Source organism: Pelophylax lessonae (assembly GCF_965119305.1).
Source record: "Pelophylax lessonae genome assembly, chromosome: 3".
NCBI lineage: Eukaryota > Metazoa > Chordata > Amphibia > Anura > Ranidae > Pelophylax > Pelophylax lessonae.
In genome coordinates, this window is record NC_138770.1 from 215,882,354 (window position 1) to 215,905,232 (window position 22,879).

General features: G+C 46.9%; 1 protein-coding gene across 1 annotated transcript in view; it reads left to right on the forward strand.

Moving 5' to 3' along the window:
• Positions 1-1,794: 1,794 nt before the first annotated feature.
• HLTF (helicase like transcription factor) overlaps positions 1,795-22,879 on the forward strand; it is a 173,926-nt gene continuing 152,841 nt past the window's right edge. The window contains exons 1-3 of the mRNA XM_082251177.1: positions 1,795-1,940; positions 13,514-13,718; positions 22,219-22,385. Of these exons, the coding sequence (XP_082107303.1) occupies positions 1,921-1,940; positions 13,514-13,718; positions 22,219-22,385 (392 nt within the window). The 5' untranslated portion in view covers positions 1,795-1,920. The remainder of the gene's footprint in view (positions 1,941-13,513; positions 13,719-22,218; positions 22,386-22,879) is intronic.

A 22,879-nucleotide genomic window follows, 5' to 3' on the forward strand; every position in this document is an offset into this window, starting at 1 on the left:
GCGACTCAGGGTGTTCCAGGTCATCGCGTCCCAGCGAGACATCCACTCACAGGCTTGTCCCCATCCAAAAAGGGGCTCTGTCGTGGCGTGGCCTAGTGCAGGACTAAAACCCGCTCACGCTTGTAGGCCAGACGAGGAGACCTTAAGGATCTAGATTATCCACTGCGAAACCTCAGCCAGCATTGCTTGTAGATCACCAGGAGGATCCCCCTGAACACTAACTAACAAAGTGAGTTAAGATAAATAAAACAAAATATTCTTAAAACAATAAAAAACTGAGACCAAAGTGCCAGCAGGAAACCTAGGCCCTACTCCTTCACAAGGCAGAAACAAACTGGTTTGCTGGAGTAGGTTGTGTGGGGTTATGCCTATAGGGAAAGCCCCCGTGGGCGTGGTGAATTGTTTTTTTTTTCCTGCCAGTACTACTCCTGCAGGGGGCAGCATTACCCAATGGTATAAGTAGCATAAGAGCTGCGTCTGCCAATGGATGATAGAGAAAAGTATTTATCAGTTTATTATATTTACTAAAATTATTGCATTTCCATGTTCTATACTGTGGGAGACCAGGTATAGGGAATGCAAGATCTGGGTTTAGTAACACTTTAAAGTGGAGATTACACTAACCCCACATTACAGCACAGGACAGTCATTGAATTAGGATAAAATCTTACCTTTAAAATTGATTGCAGAGCGCGGCCATCTCAGTCACTTCCTGTGAGAAACAGCTGAGCAGCGAAGGAGTGCGCATGCTCAGAGAGCCGGAAACATCATGGAAGAGCAGAGAAGATGACAAGTGCGCATGCTCAGAAGGTATGAAATAATTACGGTAGTGAAAGTAATGTTAAACTTGCGGCGGTTACATAAAACAGCGCGGCTGCACTATGAGACATCTCCGCTCCTATCCTTGTAACTTTCCTGATGTGGGCTAATAAATATGAAAGCGGCGGCGGGTGTATGAGATGTAAATGTCGGCTCCGTGATCCGCTTTTATATTTATTACCCCAGATCAGGGAAGTGACAGGGAGAGGAGCGGAGATCACTCATAGTGCAGAGGAGCTGTTTTAATGTAACGGCGGCAAGTATAACGTTAAACACACTGCCGTGAGAAATCCATACCCTCCGGAAGTGACGAGGGTATGGTTTTCTCACGGGTATGGTTTTTTCACGGAACACCGGGGCCGCGGGCGCAGAAGGAGGAAGTCGGACAGAGATGCCCCTAAAATAAGGTAAGTGACCCCCCCCCCCCCCCCCCCCAAAAAAAAAAGAAAAAACTGTCCAATTTTTTAACATGCTTTTCCCCACAGGAATCCGGAAAGAAGAAAAAGAGGGTGGAACTCCGCTTTAAGTTTGCCCATTTTTCCTGCTTTCAACACAGTAACTTCAGGGAAAACATGTTCACTTGCTGCCTAATAAATCCCACCCACTTTCAGATGCCACTGAAATGAGAAAATGAGTGTTATTCACCTAGTCTCTCGGTGGTCATAATGTTATGGCTGATCGGAGTATTTTGCATCCCTGGCTTTTATATAAAGGTGCCTGCTCTGACTATGGTGGAGGCGTTTGTTCTGGAACGCATAACAGCTCCCTCTATCGGTACATATAGGACTTAATAAGACTCATTCCCAGTCCAATATATGAGCCCTTACAGCTCCATCCCCAAAACGCCGAGCAAACCACAGCAACCCCGCCCACTGCTCTCTAACTGGGCGACCTCTTGTTCGGGGAGCTATTGGCGAATTGTCATGTGCTCACTGTTCATTGGTTAGAATTTGTGTTGAGGGCGGAAGGCCGGAAGTGTCCGTGGTTGGCTGGGCGTGCAGAGGGCGGGAAATCGGAAGGCCCCGTTGTCCGGTTGTCTGGGGGCTGTGAGTGGATCTGATGAGTTAACCCTTCGTGGTGTCACACACCCTTCATATCAGCATGTCCTGGGGGTGTATGAGGTAATAGCGCCCTGTGCATGGCAGTGCTGAGCCTGGAAGGAGCACAATCTCCTTCACCCTGCTGTTACATGATGTGTATCCTGGCAGTATACAGTAGAATTACTCATTTTAGATTAATTAGAATTAATTCTCAATTAGAATTACTCATCCGGCTGCGGTACAGTGTAATCTGGTGGCTGCTGGAGATTATCGTTCTGTCTGTAGTCATTGTTATGTGAAAGGATGAATATCCCTTCCTTATTCATTGTCCCTAAGTGTCAGTTCACACATATGCGATTTCAGAGATTGCATGTGATTCGCAGTGCACTGCTCTGAAAATCACATGCGATGTCTGTGCGTTGCGAATTCAGCTATACAGATTGTATGGAAGAATTTGCATCGCATTCGGACCAAAGTCGCACAGGACTGTTTTTTTGGTCTGCACCAGAATCGGATCGCATGGGTGTTCACACCTATGAGATCCGATCCATGTCCAAACTGACAGTTCGCATTGCGATATGCAAACTGATCTGGGGGTGTCGTTAACTTTGTATTGACACTCCTAGCGATTTGCATATGCTGCGATCTGACTGCGATGCGGGATTCGCAGGGTTCCTGCATCGCATATGAGTGAACCAGTGTAACGCGAGAATTACCTACCCTGTGAGAAAAACCTACCCTAGTCACTTCCTGCCAGAAACAGCTGAGCAGCGCAGCAGTGCGCATGCTCACAGCCCTGGATACGTAATGGAGCAGCTGAGGATCAGACTAGTGCGCATGAGCACTAGGATGAAATGATCACGGTGCCCGTGAATAAAACCTACCCACGCAGGGGTTACATTAAAACAGCTGTGCTGCAATATGAGTCATCTCCGCTCCTGTCCCTGACACTTCCCTGATTTTGGCAAGTAAATATAAAAGCGGCTCTAGGCTCCGTGATTTATCTTTTCATACATCCGTCGCCGCTTTTATATTTACTAGCTGAGATCAGGGAAGTGACAGGAGCGGAGAGGACTCGTATTGCAGCACAGCTGTTTTAATGTAACCGCCGCGTTACACACACTGCCGTGCAACCGGAAGTGACGAGGGTAGGTAATTCTCACGGAACACCGGCATGCCATTCTGGTGATGTCACTACAATGAAAACAACTTTATTGCACATCCTGCAAGCAGTCAAGCTTTTAATACTCTTCTGTACTAACGCGTTTCACCTGAAACTGGGCTTCAACGCAGAGTCTGAGTAAGCCTGGCTTGTCACCAGAACTATTGTTCCCATTGGCAGATTTCCTCTCTATTACTGTTCTGGTGACAACCCACGATTTGAGAGATTCTTTCATTTTCACTATTGTTGATATTGGCAAACAGGACAAATGGAGAGGGGGGGGGGGGATTTACAAACAGCAATACAAACCTGACAGGGGTTCTAATCTCTCTCTATTCTTCCAAACAACTTTTAGACTCGGTTCACACTACGGCGATCCGACTTAGGGGGTGACCTGTGAAGTCATAAAATGGATGTCAATGCAAGTCGCCTCCAGGTCGCCCCGAAGTAGTACAGGACCCTTTTTCTAAGTCGGAGTGACTTGTGTCGCTCCTATTAGAACGGGTCCTGTACTACACTATGGGACATGGCGGTGCGTGACTTGTCAGGCTGACCAAGTCCCCTGACAAGTCAGACTAGTGTGAATGGAGACTTATTGAAAATAAATTTTTGTTTACAAACATTGCAAGAACAAAACAGTTGTTTGGTAGATATGGTGTAAAGATAAAATGCAGGGGATATTACATAACTAACGAAACGTGAATCATTAGTACTGCTGCCAAATAGATGTAATTGTAGCGATCTGTGATCTATTGTATGCAAGTATTTATCTGTTGGGGGTAACCCTGGAGCATAGCAGGGGCAATATTTGAAGGGTCCATTATGTATTTAAAAAAAAAAAAGGGGGGCGTGGCTAGGTCATGGCGGTGTGAAGACGTGCTTTCCTGGTGCTCCCGCTTCCTGGCCCCCCTAACCGGCTTATATTGGCATTCCTAGTCTGTCATGAGCACCCACAAACGGAGGAGGACGAGGGCTGCTTCACGGGCCACGCCATCGGCTCCTATCCGCTGTTTTTTCCAGAGCTCCCCGACCCCGGGACCGCTATCTCCGACAGTAGGCCTCAGCAGCGGCCTTGCCCGGACCGCCGCCTCGCCTACACGGCTGCCTGCTTCTCCCGGACTCCACGCTTCCGCAGCGATGTCTCAGAACACCCTCCCTTCGTCACAGTCCTCCCTGCTGGTTCCCCCGGAGGAAGAGAGAGACATTTGGGCGCTACTCCGCTCCCTTCCCACAAAACGGGACATGGAGGACATCGTGGCCCAGGTTGCAGAACAGCACCGCCGGGATTTTGCGGCCATAACGGCTGAGGTGACTCAAGTCCGGGGGCGAGTGGCGGCGGGTGAATCCGCACTTGGGGATCTCCAATCCCGGGTGGCCCTCCTGGAGAAGACCCAGGCTTCCCACGCTGATGCCCTGGCGGAACACCAGCTCCAGATGGAGGATATGGAGAACCGGAGCCGCCGTAATAACCTGCGGCTCCGGGGCCTACCTGAGGCGACGGGGCGAGAGGACCTGGTAGTGACGGTCCAAGCTATTTTCTCCAGACTGCTGCCGCAGGACCCCCCAGTGGACTTTCTTTTTGACCGGGTGCACCGGGCTCTGGGCCCCCGCTCGATGGATGCGGACAGACCGCGGGACGTGATCTGCCGCCTACACAGGTACTCGGTGAAGGAGCAGCTTCTGCGGGCGGCGTGGTCCCACGGCCCGGTGGACTTTGATGGGGCGCAGGTCGCCGTTTTCCCGGACATCTCCAGAGGTACCCTGACTCGCCGGGCTATGCTGAAGCCTCTCCTGGAAAGGCTCCGCTCTCAAGACGCCACCTACCGCTGGGGGTTCCCCCTGCAACTGACAGTCCGACGGAACGGATCTTCGTTCACCCTCCGTAGACATGCGGATCTCCCGGCCTTGTATCGATTCGCAGGCCTGGCTCCCCAGGACTTACCGGATTGGATGGCGAGGCTCCCGGATCGTGCGGCTCGCCCCCCGGGCGGTGGCCCCTCGCGGGCTCGATCGCGGGGATCGCAACGCTCTCATGGGTCCTTGAACTCTGGCTCCACCGGTCCGGCGGAAGCCTCCCCAGAAGATTAGCCTACTGTTGCCCGCAACCGTGAGTTTGACTGTGGCCCTGTGGTACCCCTCTGCTCTGCTTCCTTCCCTCCCCTCCCAGGTGTTCCATGCACTGCCCCATAGCCTTGTCCCGCAGGTGCTCTGAACTGCCCATCCCCCTCCCTGGCTGCTCCCTGCTTTTACCTGCTTGCCCGGTCCTGCTTGATGCCAAGTGACCCTCCTGCTGTTATTCCCGCTGGTCCCGTGCTCATGGACTCCGCGGGTTGGTCCCTATCCCTTCCTGCCTTGAAGCTCTGTGGGGTACTCCTTGCCCAATGTCGCCTTGGGACCCTCCTGCTGGACTTGATGACTGCTGCTTCAGGATAGATGTGCTGCTAGTGGGATCTTAGAGGCCCTGCTATATATGTGATGTGGCTCTGCACTTTCATTATGCTGTTATGCTTAGCTGATCCATACTCTCTGCTTCAATTGCTATAGATCGCAGCCTCCTTCTCCCCCCCCTCCTGCTCCCCCCTTTCCCTTCTCCCCCCCCTCCCGTCTTTCCCCCCCCCTCCCGCCTTACCCCCCCCACCTCCCCTCCCCCACCCCTCCCTTCTCCCCCCTTCCCCCTTCCTTCACCCCCCTTCCCTTCTCTCCCCCCCTCCCCACTCCCCTCCTCCTTACTCCCCCACTCCTTCCCCCTCTCCCCCCATCTCTACTCCCCCCTCTCCACTTCCCCCTTTCCCTTCTCTCCCTGCCCTGCCCTTCTCCCCCCCATTGGGTCCCGGGAGCGGGAATCTGTCGGCTGCCATGCCGCTGCAGGGGCTTGGCAAAGTTCTATGTGCGGGTTGGCGGGAGTTCCTGGTGTGCTGTGTTCCTCTCCTTTCCACCTCTCTCCCTCCCCTCCCCTTCTCCCTTCCCCCACTGGGGGGCCATATCCTTCTCACATGGGGGGTTTTTTTCTGTGTTTACTGTTTTTGTATGTACTTTCATGACCATGGTTGCGCGGTCACTTTGCCTTCACGGGCTTTTCGCTTGCTGCTCCTCAGCTTTTGCACTTTGTTCATTGTTATGCCTACCTATTTGATGTTATTAATGTTTTAATTTTTCTTGCCGGTGTGGGGGGGTTCTGGGTAGTGGTCACCTTCTCCTATCTGCTGTGGCCCTCCTCGTTCCCCCAGTAGGGTGTCCCTTGAGGTCCCACCTGTTCTGCCCGCGGTTTAGGCGGCACGGGTCGAGCCTCTTGGTACCTTGAGACTTGGTCTCCTTAGTGCGTTTGGCACTATAGTTCCTCCCTCCGTGCACCTGAAGTGCACCTCTCTTTGAGTGTTTTTTTTTTTTGTTCCTTTCCCTCTTTTCTTTCTTCTCTTCTCTCTCCCTTTCCCACTTTTCCTTTTTCCTTCTCCTTCCCCTCCCTTTACCTCTTTCCCTCCTTCCTGACCCGCCTTTGGCCTTGGGGGCGAGGGACGATGGCCTCCCCGCGGGTGGACCCGCTACGTTTTGTATCCCTGAATGTCAAAGGGTTAAACACGCCCGAAAAGCGTTCTGTGGTTCTCTCTGATCTTCACCGTCTCCGGGCGCAGGTAGGTTTTTTACAAGAAACTCATTTCAGATCGGACAAGCTCCCTAAATTGGGAGACCGACGCTACCCCACGGTGTATCACGGCTGTTCTTCTGACTCCAAATCTAAGGGGGTATGTGTGCTGATCAATAGTCGTGCCCCATGGACGTTCTCGGACTCGTGGACTGACGGTGCGGGGCGTGCTCTCTTTGTTAAGGGGCGACTGGGGGTCCTGCCGGTTACGTTGGTCAACCTTTATTTCCCGAACACTGGTCAGGTGGCTTTCATGGAATCCCTGATCTCGCGGCTGGAGGAGTTTGCGGAGGGTCAGATCATCATGGGTGGGGATTTTAACCTTGCTCTGGATCCGGTGGTGGACACTTCTAGGGGGTCCTCTCACCTTTCTTACGCTGCCTTGAAGCGTTTCAAGCTGCTGTACCAGGGGTTCCGTCTGGTTGATCCTTGGCGTGTCCTCCATCCGGACATGCGGGACTACACCTTCTACTCCCCCCCACATGCCTCTTACTCCCGCATTGACTTTTTCTTGTTGCCCCAGGCCTTGCTGCCGCGCGTCATCGCGGCTTCCATCGGGTCTATTACATTTTCCGACCATGCCCCGGTCCTTCTGGATCTGGATCTAAGCTCCTCAGACCGCCCGCAGTGGCAGTGGCGGCTGAATGATAGTCTCCTCCAAGACAGCGCTGTGGTAGAGGAACTGTGCTCGGAGCTCAGGGGTTTTTTCGCCACTAACGCCACATCCGAGAGCCCTCCCCTAATGGTGTGGGAAGCGCATAAGAGTTACATGCGTGGCGTTCTCATCAAGATAGGGTCACGCCGCAAAAAGGAACGTACTCAGCAATTGAGTGATCTCCTCTCTAAAATCGGTACTCTGGAACTGGCACATAAGCGCTCTCTGGCTCAAGCTGCACTGCAGGAGCTGACTATTTTGAGGGAGCAACTGCGAACTCTAGTCCTTTTCCGGGCAAAGGCGGCGCTGGCTAAGTGCAGACGGACCTTTTACGAGCATGGAGACAAATGTGGAAAATTGCTGGCTCGAGCGCTCCGTACGCAGAGGGCCCGCACCTTCGTACCTGAGCTCTCGACTCCGGGGGGTCGCAGGGTGCATTCTACAATAGATATCGCTGAAGCCTTCCGTCGCTATTATTCGTCTCTTTACAACTTGTCGCCGGACTCACCGCCCCCTTCCGGGGCTGGGCGTGTCGATGCAATCCGATCTTATCTTAGTGCTTCGGGCCTCCCCTCCCTTCCGATGGAGGAGGCGGAGAAGTTAGATGAACCTTTGCGCCCTGGGGAGCTGCTGTTAGCTCTGAAGGCGACACAGTCGGGGAAGGCTCCAGGCCCGGATGGCTATTCCGTCCGTTACTACAAGAGCTTTAATGACATCCTATCTCCACATTTCCTCGCTGCATATAACGCCGCGGGTGAAGGATCCGCGTTCCCGACGGACTCACTTAGGGCACACATCGCGGTTCTCGCGAAGGAAGGTAAGGACCCATTGGTCTGCGCCAGCTACAGGCCTATCTCGCTCTTGAACGTCGACCTGAAGCTCTTTACTAAGATCCTGGCCTCCAGGTTGACCCCGCTGCTTCCGCAATTGATCCACGACGACCAGGTGGGCTTTGTCGCTTCTCGGGAAGCCCGGGACAACACCACCAAAGCGCTTGACCTGGTGCACTTTGCCAATACCCGCCGAATCCCGACTCTGCTTTTATCCACCGACGCGGAGAAGGCATTTGATCGGGTGAACTGGGAATTCCTCTTTGCCACACTGGAGCACGTTGGTGCGGGGGAGCGGCTCCTGTCTTGGGTTCGAGCTATATACTCAGCCCCTTCTGCGAGGGTGAGGGTCAATGGTCACCTATCTGACCCTCTAGTAATCTCTAATGGGACCCGGCAGGGTTGCCCGCTCTCCCCGCTGATCTTTGTTCTGACCCTCGAGCCTTTCCTGCGTACGGTGAGGGCCAATGCAGATGTTACTGGGGTGTCGGTCTCCCCGACGCTTTCCCCTAAGGTAGCGGCGTACGCGGATGATCTCCTCTTCTTTCTTACGAAACCTTTGACCTCTTTACCCAATTTGCTGAGGGAGTTCCGAGTTTATGAATCCCTTTCGTTTTACAAAATAAATCAATCTAAATCCGAGGCCTTGGCGGTGGCAATTTCACCCGCTCTCTCTGCTCTTCTCAGGGCGGATTTCCCCTTTAAGTGGGGATCGACCCATATTCGATATCTGGGGATTTCCTTGCCACGCTCACTGGACGGAGCCTTTGACTGCAACTTCCCTCCTTTGTTGACCCGAATTAAAAAAGATCTCGATGACTGGCATGTGGGCCGTTTTTCGTGGTTCGGGCGATGCAATATCATAAAAATGAACGTGATGCCCCGCCTATTATATGTGTTCCAGGCGGTGCCGGTGACCGTCCCGACCTCCTTCCTCCGGAAGGTTAATCGAGTGTTCCGGGAGTTTCTATGGCGCAGGGGCTCCCCGAGGCTGGCACTGCGCGTTCTGCGCATGCCTAAATTGAGCGGCGGCATGGCACTACCGGATGCTATCGCATATTATGAGGCATGTCACTTGTCCCGTGTTTTGGACTGGTACCGCCATGGACCCCTGAAACAGTGGGTACGGCTGGAGCGGAGCTTGGTGGGGACCCCTCCTGAGGCCTCTTTGTGGACTCCCTCAGCCGTCCGGAGGGAACTGTCGGAGCACCCCACTATTGGCCCCACCTTGCGAGTGGGGAGGCGATTGTGTCATGGGGGCTTCTTAGCTACCCTGCCGTCCCCCCTTCTCCAGGTGGTTGACAGCCCTGATTTTCCTCCTGGGGTGGACCAACCGGGATTTAGGTCCCTGAGAGACGCGGGACGTGGTCAGGCCCGCCACTTTGTACGGGAGGGATCCTGGATCACTAGGTCTCACCTTCAATCAGACGCCGCCTTCTCCGACCTGACATTTTGGCAACAGGTCCAACTCTCGCATTTTTTGCAGTCTCTTCCAGCGGCGTCCCAGTTCGCCAGACGTCTCACCTACTTTGAGGAACTTTGCTCCGTTCTGTCTCCTTTACGTCACACTATTTCCCTCATGTACAAGACTCTGGTCACCCCTGAGGCATCCTTCCGACCTCCCTACGTTGCACGTTGGGAGCGTGATCTTGGTCTGTCCTTCACTGATCAGCAGGTGGAACGCCTACTGTTTTTCACGTACAAAACTTCGATATGCTCTCGCTACCAAGAGGTAGGATATAAATGCCTGACCAGATGGCATTATACCCCGGTGCGGCTGAGTCGGATGTTCCCGTCCAGTGTTGACACTTGTTGGAGGTGCGGCAGGGAGCGGGGGACATACCTCCATATTTTCTGGTCATGTGAACGGGTTCAACCGTTCTGGACATCGGTGCGCCTCATTGCCCAAAAATTCACGGACCATTCTCTGGCACTGGACCCTGCGCTATTCCTGCTCCACCATCACGAGTTCCCGAGGGCGTCTTATCGGAAATCCATCTTGCCGTTATTGTTCACGGCAGCGAAAAGTTGCATCCCCCCCCTTTGGAAGCAGACCCAGCCCCCGACCGTGGCCATGTGGCTTAATAAAGTCAAATCCATTAATGAAATGGAAGATCTGATGGCGACGGAGAGGGGAACCAGAGAGAAATTTACGAAACGCTGGTTCTACTGGCACGAATTTACATTTTCGGCAGAGTACCGTGATCTGCTGCTTTGATGCTCTGTAGTTATGGTGCTGATGGGCCGCACGGTCCCCCGCCCCCCCCCCTCCTTTATCTCTCTCCCTTCCCCTCCTTTTTCCTCTTATTTTTTCTCTTTTTGCTGTCTTTTCTATACCCCTTTTTTTTCTTTTTTTTTTTTTTCTTTCTTCTCTTTTTATTATTTTCTATGGTTCTGTCTAGCTTACTTTTACAGGCATATTTTCCTGTTTCTCTTTCGAGATCCACACCTTGCTCCCGGACGGACGTACTGGTGTCGTCCCCCCCTGCCCCTGGGGAGCTCCTGAGAGACTGTTGGGGGGCGGACCCCGCGCGCCTGATGCCGGCCATGTGTTAGATGCCGGTGGTGCCCGGGGTTGGCCCCGTGATGGCCTTTGGGCTCCTGACTATACACTTAGTATCATATTCCCGTATGGGCTGGGTTCTAGGGGGTCGGAATGCTTATGTTTGAATATCAGGGGCTGTATGCCCCCAAGTTCCACTATGTTGTTATCCTGTTACTCCATGATGTCTGTATCAATCGAGAGCTATGTTTCCTAAATTTACGCTGTTACTGATTACGGTGTTTATCTGGTGGCTTGTTATGTGCCTTATTTCTCTGTTTCAATAAACAAATTTACAAAAAAAAAAAAAAAAAAAAAGGAGGGAGTAAAAAAAAAAAAAAAAGGAGGGAGTAAAAAAAAAAAAAAATAAATAAATAAAAAAGGGGGGGGGGGTTGAAGTGGAAGAGCGCAGTTGTCTGGAAGGAGGGTGTAGTGAGAGAACAGAGAATATCGCCAATGAAGCCCTCTGGCACTTTTCCACTGCAAGTACCGGCTCGGCTCCACTCGGCCCTGCTTGGCTCTGTTTGGTTTTCCACTGCATGGTACCGCATGGTACAGTGTTGGAACGGTTTGGTAACGGTTTGCTTTTCCACTAAGGTAAAGTGGGTGGGATAACAACGATTCTCTGAACAATCAGTGGCTAGTAGTGACAAACAGTCAAGGCTGCATGCAAAGGATTGTGGGATATGGTATCGGTACAGCCCTCTTGGAACCACAACTGAGGTGGTACTGTTTAAGCGTACAGTTCGTTCCATGTAGTGGAAAAGCGTCACCGTGCCGTTCCTGCACTGTACCATGCGGTACCATGCAGTGGAAAAGCGCAAAAGCGAGCCGAACCGTTTGGTTCCATGCAGTGGAAAAGCGCCACTGTACCGAACCGTTCCAACACCGTACCATGCAGTGGAAAAGCGCAAAAGCGAGCCGAACCGTTCGGTTCCATGCAGTGGAAAAGCGCCACTAGGTTGGGGGTTTGTAGGGCAGCATAATGGGTATATCCAGGGAGAGAAAAGAATAAATAAAAAAAAAAGGGGGGAGAAAAGAGGAGGGGGGGGGGAGCAGGAGGGGGCAATCCTTCTCTATTCTATCCTAAACAATAAAAAATAAAAAACATTTTTGCCTTCACAACACATCACAATGAACCACAGAACAATTTTTTGCTTTGCACAAATGCAACATGTCCTAAGTTTTTTTTTAATTTTGACTGGCCTGCCTAACTCATTGCAGGAAAACACGTGCATTGTGGCGTTGTGTTTGTTGTGAACCAGCCCTCATGATCAGCTGTAGGAATGATCTCAGACGTGTTCGGATCCAAGTCCCAACCCACCTGGGCAAGCCTGCCAGGAAGCTGTCACTATACTGGGCCAATAGTACGGCTGAGGCATGCACTTCTATACAGATACAAGGTTCATGTATACATGTGACTGTGGGGCAAGAAATGCTTCAGTTGCTTTTGATTGGCCCAGTACAGTGTTCGCCTCTTGGCAGGCTCGCTCAGGTGGGCTCGGACTAGGATCTGAACGCGTCTAAACTCATCCCTTCTCACCTGACCATGCTCCTACCAGATCCACACGGTGCAATCCACAAAGGGCCACTGCTGCAGACTTTCCTTACCAGCTGCCTGCCACATCCAAATACTGTGCCAAAACCATTGCAGCACTGCCCTATTGAATTCAATTGGCAAGATTGGCAAGCGGCACCACAAGCCAAATGTGACTTGCTCAAGTTAAAATTGACACACTGCAAAGCATCATGGGCATGACAAAGTAAACACACCTGAGTGACTGCTTATGTCACATTGTAGGTGGGCAGTTGTCCGGTGGTAAGAATGTGGATTAACCACTTGTTTTTACCAACAAGACCCCCCCCCCCCCAACAGGCTGTGTGGAGAAAATCGTATTCATTCCTATGGAGAAGAGTGAATGAGATTGACAACCTCCCCATAGACATCTTCCATTTTCTAACTCAGTCTTCGGCACTCAAATCTTCGAGGTATGGATAAATGTGCATTGTGCTACAGATTTACTGCATGGTGACCACAAGGGAAGAGCTTGTTATAAACTCCTACATATCTAAAGTAGCCTCTGTCTTTTAGTAACACTTCCATTGGAACTGAAGTCTACTACACTGGGGAAGAAGTATGTGGATGAGATGCTTCCTCTCCAGTGTCAATATCGTCGTCTTCTGGGTTCTGAAGCTTCAGACGTCTCGCCCAATGTTATATAACTTCTGCATATGGACACAAGACCTAATTCACTCTGGCTAGAAAAAGCATGGCCAGAATGTTCACTGAACCATGCATGCATGGCTCGAAGTACAATAATAGGAAAATTGCTGACAGGCAGAAATAAAACTTTTTATTGCGAAAGAGAGATAGTCTGTCTCTTCTACAATTAAAAGGCAACCTGCCAGCATTTTTGTTTTTTGCTCAATTAAGGCATCATTCAGGTTGGCAGGAAGGCTGCTTCATGGCTAAACACTTCCTCTGGACGCAGTTGTACTCTGTACTATGGCTATATAAAAGCTGGACTATTTGCTGCAGCCAATTTGTATGCATCCAGAAACGGCATTACTTAATGAAACCATTTACGTCCAGAGCTGGTCAGAGTCCTGCATCTGAATGCAGCAACCCATCAGCACTCATTCATTGTTTAAATGAGGCCTCAAGTCTGCTAAAATCCAAAATGGTGGGAGTTTTCTTCTCTTCACCAAATATGAATGTGAGAAGGTGAAGCAATGTCATCTATATGAAGAGAATCTGGTTACTTGCACTTTAGATGATATCCTGTGTATGAAAGTTGTCTTATTACAACGCTTTTGTTTTGTAGAGACTCTTCCTTGAGACGTTTCCTGTCCGTTCAGTATGGCAGGAGTGGAAGTCAGTATTCGCCTCCAGATCTCTTTTTTGACACAGAGCCGGATAACGTGCCATCGACTAATGATTCCTCCTCTGCAGATGAAGAATTTGATTCCTTAGTTTTATTTGGAATGTTGAGAGGGAATGTGGTTGGCTTGCGGTATTATACTGGGGTGGTAAGTGTAATGTAAATTGCAGAAGAATATGACCTGGTTAAAATAAAGAACAGCTGTAGTTTTAGAACCAATTGCAGGGCTGCAACATGCAGATGAATAAAAACAGGTGTACTCCGCGCTAAGGAAGTGAATCTAAACAGTGGGCTGCAGCCCCCCTCAAATATAACTGCAGTTATATACAGAAAACTAGAAAGAACAAGGGGTGTGGTGCTGCCAAGGTGGTTGATAAATTGGTAGTGTAATAAAAAATTCAAAGACAAATAAAGGATACAAATAAATAATAAAGTAAACCACTGGTAGTGCAACCCTACAAATGTGGTAGATAAATTGATAGTTATAAAAAATGTCAAAGACACATAAAGAGTAAAAATAAATGGTAAAGTAAACCAATGGTAGTGCAAGAGATCAGAGGCAAAACAGCGTGATAAAATGTGAGTGGTCGGTGTTTAAGGAGTGCAAACCCTCCTGGTAATAATCAATAGTAGTGAATACTTAAAAAGGTCTAATAGACGGATTTATAATGAAACCATAAATATACAAATCCAAAAAGGTGAATAAATATCAGGTGACCACTATATAATCTTCAATATAAAAAGATAAAGTGGCAGTGTGTATAAAAAGTGTTTAAAAAATATATGGTACGCACATAATGAACAGTATAAAATCGCAATCAGAAAGTAGCTGGAACGCAATGCGCTCCTTCTGGAGCCGAGACCGGAACTGATGTGAGGGCGCCGTACGCATTTCGTCATAAACATCCTCAGCAGCCGCTGCTGAGGACGTCAATGACGAAATGCGTATGTATCCGTCACACCATTTCCGGCTCCAGGAGGAACGCATTGCATTCCAGCTACTTCGTTATTGCGTTCCAGCTACTTCCTGATAGCGATTTTATACTGTTCATTATGTGAGTACCATATATTTTTTGCACACTTTTTATACACTATGCCACTTTATTTATCTTTTTATATTGAAGATTATATAGTAGTCACCTGATATTTATTCACCTTTTTGGATTTGTATATTTATGGTTTCATTATTCATCCGTCAGTTCATCGTCCGTTCATCAGTTCAGTCACGTCAAATGTATCAGTTTTTCATCCGTTTTTCCATCCGTTTTTCATCCATTTTTCCATCCGTTTTTCATCCGTTTTTCGTCAGTTGTCATCTGTTTTTCGTCAGTTGTCATCTGTTTTTCGTCAGTTGTCATCTGTTTTTCGTCAGGTGTTATCCGTTTTTCATCCGTTTTTCGTCAGTGGTTATCCGTTTTTCGTCAGTTGTTATCTGTTTTTCATCCGTTGTCATCCATTGTCATCCGTTGTCATCAGTTTTCATCCGTTGTCATCCGTTTTCGTCCGTTGTTATCCGTTTTTCATCCGTTGTCATCCGTTTTTTGGTCCGATCCATTGTTTTGACGGATGAAAAATAGGGCATTCATCCATCTGTTCAAAAAAACAGACATTGACGGAAGCGGATGAAAACGGATGTTAACGGATGATCATCCGTTGTCATCCGTTTTTACATGTCCGTTTTTCATCCGTCAACGGATGGATGAAAAACGGACAAACGGACAGCATGTGTGAAAGGGGCCTTAGACCTATTTAAGTAATCACTACTATTGATTATTACCAGGAGGGTTTGCACTCCTTAAACACCAACCACTCACATTTTATCACGCTGTTTTGCATCTGATCTGCTCTCTTGCACTACCATTGGTTTACTTTACCATTTATTTTTACTCTTTATGTGTCTTTGACATTTTTTATACACTATCAATTTAACTACCACCTTGGTAGGGTTGCACTACCAGTGGTTTATTTTATTATTTATTTTTATCCTTTTATTTGTCTTTGAAATTTTTTATACACTACCAATTTATCAACCCTGTTGGCAGCGCCACACCCCTTGTTCTTTCTAGTTTTATGCAGATGAATTTGCTGCCAGAAATGAGGAATACCGTGCCTTGCAAAAGTAATCATACCTCCTTGAAATTTTCCACATTTTGTCATGTTACATCCAAAAACGTAAATGTATTTTATTTTGATTTTATGTGTTAGACCAACCCAAAGTGGCATTTAATTGTGAAATGGAAGGAAAATGATCAATCGTTTTACAAAAGAATATCTGAAAAGTGTGGCATGCATTTGTATTCAGCCCCCCTGAGTCAATACTTTGTAGAACCATCTTTCGCTGCAATTACAGCTGCAAGTCTTTTTGGGTATGTATCTACCAGCTTTGCACATCTAGAGAGTGATGTTTTTGCCCATTCTTCTTTGCAAAATAACTCAAGCTCTGTCAGATTGGATGGAGAGCATCTGTAAACAGCAAATTTCAAGTTTTGCCACAGATTCTCAATTGGATTTGGGTCTGGACTTTGACTGGGCCGTTCTAACACATGAATATACTTTGATCTAAACCATTCCATTGTAGCTCTGGCTGTATATTTAGGGTTGTTGTCCTGCTGGAAGGTGAACCTCCACTCCAGTCTCAAGTTTTTTTGCAGACCCTAACAGGTTTTTCTTCTAAGATTGCCCTGTATTTGACTCCATCCATTTTCCCATCAACTCTGAACCAGCTTCCCTATCCCTACTGAAGGAAAGCATCCCCGCAACATGATGGTGCCACCACCATGTTTCACGGTGGGGATGGTGTGTTCAGGGAGATGTTCAGTGTTCGTTTTCCAATACACATAGCATTTTACTTTTAGGCCAAAAAATCTGACCAGAGTTCCTTCTTCCACATGTTTGCTTTGTCCTCACATGGCTTCTCGCAAACTGCAAACGGAAAAATCCTATGGCTTTCTTTACATAGTTAGTCAGGTTGAAAAAAGACACAAGTCCATCTGGCTCAACCAATAAAAAACAAAAACATTAAAGAAAACCCAACCAGACAATCCCATATACACAATCCTATACCCGCAAGTTCATCCAGAGGAAGGCGAAAACCCCCCCAGCAAAGCATGATCCAATTTGCTACAGCAGGGGAAAAAATTCCTTCCTGATCCCCCGAGAGGCAATCGGATATTCCCTGGATCACCTTTACCTACAAATATTAGTGCCCATTTTAAAGGGAGAGAAAAAAATTCCTGCGCTAAGTTAAATAAATGACAGTGTATTCGATATGAATTATGTGAGCAGCTAGCACCAAAATCAACTAACAGTGATCAATAACCAAAATCTTTACAAAAAGTGCAGCGCTAAAGTAATTTGAATAATAATGTGGCAAGTGGAGAACCACAAAAAAAATATACAATATAAGCAAAATAGTGTCCAAAATACTGAATAAAGTCCCAAAACAGAAATGCAAATGAAAATGAATCCGCATGCAAGGTGTTGAGGAGAACAATCCTTTTCAGTGACACCCAGGGAAAAGTGGAGGATGGGGACACCTCTGTGCACAAGTATCACAAGCAGCTTACCAGAACTCCTTGGCTACTCAATTTAATGAGACAGCCTCTCCCAGCAAGATGTTATACCAATGTCACCAGCGGTTGTCAAGCTCCAATGACGAAGTCTTTTGATGACGAAACGTTGGCGACTCCAGATGCAAAGTCCACACGCCCCCTTACGGAGCCGGCTGCTTTACATTGCTTGATGCTGTTTTGGACAATTGCGGGACGCCGCACTGTTCTATGTACCTGTTTTTTACCTTCTCACTGTGAGTAGTATTCTTTTAATAAATTGGATTTTATATGTTACGGAATTACGCTATGGGCTTTTATTCATTTTATATACTCATGCTTATATGATGGAGTGATTATGAAGCATTGGAGCTTGACAACCGCTGGTGACATTGGTATAACATCTTGCTGGGAGAGGCTGTCTCATTAAATTGAGTAGCCAAGGAGTTCTGGTAAGCTGCTTGTGATACTTGTGCACAGAGGTGTCCCCATCCTCCACTTTTCCCTGGGTGTCACTGAAAAGGATTGTTCTCCTCAACACCTTGCATGCGGATTCATTTTCATTTGCATTTCTGTTTTGGGACTTTATTCAGTATTTTGGACACTATTTTGCTTATATTGTATATTTTTTTTGTGGTTCTCCACTTGCCACATTAGTGCCCATTTATATTATGTACACCCAGGAAAGAATCCAGGCCTTTTTTTAAAAGCAAACTAGTGAGCTAGCCAGAACCACCTCTGGAGGGAGTCTATTCCACATTTTCACAGCTCTTACGGTGAAGAAACCTTTCTGTATTTGGAGACGAAATCTGTTTTCCTCTAGACGTAAAGAGTGCCCCCTTGTCCTCTGTGTTGACCTTAAAGTGAATAACTCAACACCAAGTTCACTATATGGACCCCTTATGTATTTATACATGTTGATCATATCTGTAATGTTCCGGTACCTTTGGTACCCTAAATTACACTTTCCACAAAGTGTATGCGCCCCACCATTTACTTTTGGAAAGGTGCGCATACACCTTTAAGACTGGAGCTGTCATCACCCAGCGCCGGACTAGATGGCTATTTAAAGCGCCGGTTCTCACTCACATGTGTTCGTTCAAACACCCTTACCTGGATGCTAACCTTGCTTGAAGCTTCCATGCTTGCAAGCTTACTTCGCTGATGGAACCTCGCTGCGCTGATCCCTGTATCCCGCTACTGGATCATCCGCCTCTCCTGAACCACCCTTCGGCTGTATCGCTAATAGTGCTAAGTACCCCGCAGGGGAATTCTCTATAAACTTATACTAAGCTTACACTATCTAGCTCTGCATAGTAAAGACTGTTTATCACATCTGCATAAACTAGATTGCTAGCTCTTGAGACTACTGCTACTTTTCTGCACTGGGTTGATCTCTTTTGTATGTCCACCTGCTATTCTATCATCTGCTATCATACAACATTGCTAAACCTTCCTGCATCCATCTGCTACTGTCTCACCTTCAAGTGTCTATCACCTACCACCTCCACTCAACCTATCCCTCAACCTTCATCATTGTGTTACCACATATATAAAGTCACTCTAGGAACCAGCTTGCTAATTGTGTGTATTTACTGGCTGAAATAAGACCTTCCACACATGATGAGTCATTGAGGTTGGGAATGGTATCTCAGCATATCTCTTACATGACTACTGACGTGGAACTATTTCTGCAGCTGAAAATCCACACCATATAAGAAACGCAGGAGCGTTACAATATCCCCCCTTAATCTCCTCTTCTCAAGAGAGAATAAATTCAGTTCCTCTAATCTTTTCTCATAGCTGAGCTCCTCCATGCCTCTTATGAGTTTGGTTGCCCTTCTCTGCACTTTCTCCAGTTCCCCGATATCCTTTTAAGAACTGGTGCCCAAAACTGAACTGCATATTCCAGATGAGGTCTTACTAATGATTTGTACTGGGGCAAAATTATATCTCTCTCTCTGAAGTCCATACCTCTGTTAATACAAGAAAGGACTTTGCTTGCTTTGGAAACCGCAGCTTGGCATTGCATGTTATTATTAAGCTTAGGATCTATCAGAACACCTGGATCCTTCTCCGCTATGGATTCCCCCAGTTTTACTTGCCCTAGTAAGTATGATGCATGCATATTCTTAGTCCCCAAGTGCATAACTCTACATTTATCAACATTAAACCTCATTTGCCACATAGTTGACTAATGAAACAGTGCATTGAGGTCAGCTTGTAAGTTGGAGACATCTTTGACTTTGGCTTTCTTCTTGCCACTCTTCCATAAAAGCCAGATTTGTGGAGTGCATGACTAATTGTTGTCCTGTGGACAGAATCTCCTACCTGAGCTCCAGAGTTACCATGGGCCTCTTGGCTGCTTCTCTGATTAATGCTCTCCTTGTCTGGCCTGCAAGTTTAGGTGGACGGCCATGTCTTGGTAGGTTTGCAGTTGTGCCATACTCTTTTATTTTTGGGTGGATTGTACAGTGCTCCGTAAGATATTGAAAGCTTGGGATATTGTTTTGTAACCTAACCCTGCTTTTAACTTCTCCACAACTTTACCTCTGACCTGTCTGGTGTGTTCCTTGGCCTTCATGATGCTGTTTGTTCACTAAGGTTCTTTAACAAACCTCTGAGGCCTTCACAGAACAGCTGTGTTTATAATGAGATTAAATTACACACAAGTGGACTCTATTTACTAACAAATAGGTAACTTCTGAAGGCAATTGGTTTCCACTAGATTTTAGTTCGGGGTTTGAAAGTAAAGGGAGCTTAATACAATTGCACGCCACACTTTTCAGTTATTTATTTGTAAAAAAAATTTCCAAATTATGTGCCACTTTGTGTTGGTCCATCACATAAAATCCCAGTGAAATACATTTACGTTTGCTTGTAACATGTCAAAATGTGTAAAATGTAAAGGGGTATGAATACTTTTTCAAAGCACTGTAAATGCATTTTTTTTTTTTCTACAGCGTTATTTGTTATGTCCAGCCTGCTTGGGTTGGTGCATTCTTATCTTCATGTTTACACGCTTCAAGCTATGTGTGCTGCAGTAAGTGGTACCATGTACTAAAACATAATTGACTTGTGTCAACGCCCATTATTTACTATGTTATAGTCTCCCTCGTTTTGGGGCTCTCAACTGTCCTTACTTAATGTGTTGAGTGCTTTTCAAATACAACCCAAAACAGTCTGAGCAGTTCACACCACATTTACTAACATATGGTCAGGCCTAAACAAATAAAATGTTTACATATTCAGCTAAATATGCAATATTGGATGTTAATATGTAGTCTCCTATTCAAGCGGAGTATTAAAAATAAAATGTATTTTTATATTTTAAACTGTGCTGAGCCTCAAATCTGATGGTTCGGTATTCGTTTTCAGTCAGACAAACCACAGCATCATTGTAAACTGCATTTTCTGTGCAATCTATTTAGCTTATCTATTGTGATCTGGGAGTCCTTTGTCATGTGTGAAGTACTATAAGCGTGTGTGTGTGTGTGTGTGTTTGTAAAGGTAAGATAGGCACTCACAGCCCCTTCCAGTGGAGAAATGGTGTAAAATGCCAGAATTATGCAAACATTTCAGTGAGTCCCTGCCTGCCTTTAATGTATATACACAGATCAGCCATAACATTATGACCACTGACAGGCAATGTGAATAACCTTGATTAGCTAGTGACAACGACATCTAAAAGTGGGTGGGATGTATTATGCAATAAGTGGAACATGTTGTCTGGGAAGTTGATGTGTTGAAAGCAATAAAAAAAATGGTCAAGCGTAACGATGTGAATGACTTTGACAGGGGCCATATATCTATAGGACAGGGGTGTCAAACTCAATTTAATCGTGGGCCGCATCAGCATTATGATTGCACTCAAAAGGGCCGGTTGTATCTGTAAGACTAGATGTCAAGAGCATCCCCTACCCTTACATAAGACGTCAAGAGCCTCCCCACCATCAGAAGTTGAGTCCCCCACCCTCCCTTACATCACAGTGCACCTCCCTTACCTTGTGGTGCTGCTGGGAAGAAGCTGGAGGCATTGCTGGAAAGCAGTTTGTATAAGGTCTGGAGGAGGACTGGAGCTCTCCTGCAGCTACAGGAGAGGTGCGAGGGCCACATAAAATGGCCTGGAGGGCCGGATTCGGCCCGCGGGCCTTGTGTTTGACACCTGTGCTATAGGAGGAGAAGAGGCGGCAATTGCCGCCTCCCTTCCCCAATCGTCTGGGAATCTGTGAGAAGACACGCCTGCTTATGTAAACAAAGCAGGCGGATCTTCTCAGTGACAGACAGGAGGAGATCACAGGATTCAGCATAGCTGAACCTGCGATCTGTCTGTATCACAGAACCCCCCCCCCACACACGTCAGTAAGCATGAGCCATACATTTAACCCATTGATCACCCGTGGGGTTAACACCTTCCCTGCCAGTGTCATTATTACAGTAACAATTCATATGTATAGCACTGATTACTGTAGTAATGTCACTGGTCCCCCCAAAAGTATCAAAAATGTCAGTTAGGGGTCCGATCTGTCCGCCGCAATGTCGCAGTCCTGCAAAAAAACGCAGATCGCCACCATTACTAGTAAAAGAAAAACAATAAAAATGACATATTTCTCGTAGTTAGTAAACGTGATAACTTTTGCGCAAACCAATCAAAATACGCTTTTTGCGATTTCTTTTTTTTTTTTTTTTTTTTTTACAGAAAACAAATTGGCCTAAAATGTTAAAAAATTTTGATTTTTAAATATTTTTTTGGGGAATGTTATATAGCAGAATGTGAAAAATAGTTTTTTTTTTCAAAATTGTAGCTCTTTTTTTGTTTATAGCGCAAAAATTAAAAATCGCACAGGTGATAAAATACCACCAAAAGAAAGCTCCATTTGTGGCAAAAAAGGATGTAAATATTGTTTGGGTACAGCGTCGCACGGCCGCGCAGTGCCGAATCGCAAAATAGGCCTTGTCAGGAAGGGGGTAAAATCTTTTCCGGGGCTGAAGTGGTTAGGACAGAATTTATATGCTGCAGGAAAAAAAATATACATAGTTTTCGAAATGTATAGATTTTACAGTATACTAAAAGAAAGACAAACCTATTGTTGTTTTCAGGTTAACAATAACGAGATGGTTGCTCTTCAGCGTGAACCCCACAACCAATATGACACAAATGCAGTTAAAGTGAACAATGTTAATGGAGAACAAGTTGGTCACATAAAGAAAGAACTGGCTGCAGCTTTGGCCCCGATCATGGACAGGAAGAAGGTAAAGCTGGAGGGGTGAGTATATGCCTAGGGCTTGTGTTGAAAAAAATGATGTATATGTTAAAAGATTTTGGAGTGAATTTACACCAGAACAGACATCTACCAGACAGGTAAATTGCAATTGCTGTAGAGGTCGGTGTGGTGCTCATCTACTATCTTCTACTCTGTCCACTTTCAAGCGTTCCATTAAAACTCATCTTTTTAGGAAAGCCTATCCCAACATCACATAACTGGTATTTTAAATTCTTTGAGAAATCATTCCCCTCAGTTATTACCTTTTTGTATCATTTGCCTCTCCAATGAAATTGTAAGCTCCCATGAGCATGACCATTGTGCATTTAATTCTATTGTAGCTGTACTGTCTCCCTTTATTTTGTAAAGCGCTATACAAACTGTTAGTGCTGTATAAATCCTGTATAATAATAGTAATGATAAAGGGGTGCCCCAGCTTTCCAAAGTGGAGGAATGTTTATTAGCCTTTGCGGACATCTGGGCTGCCAGCATATAAA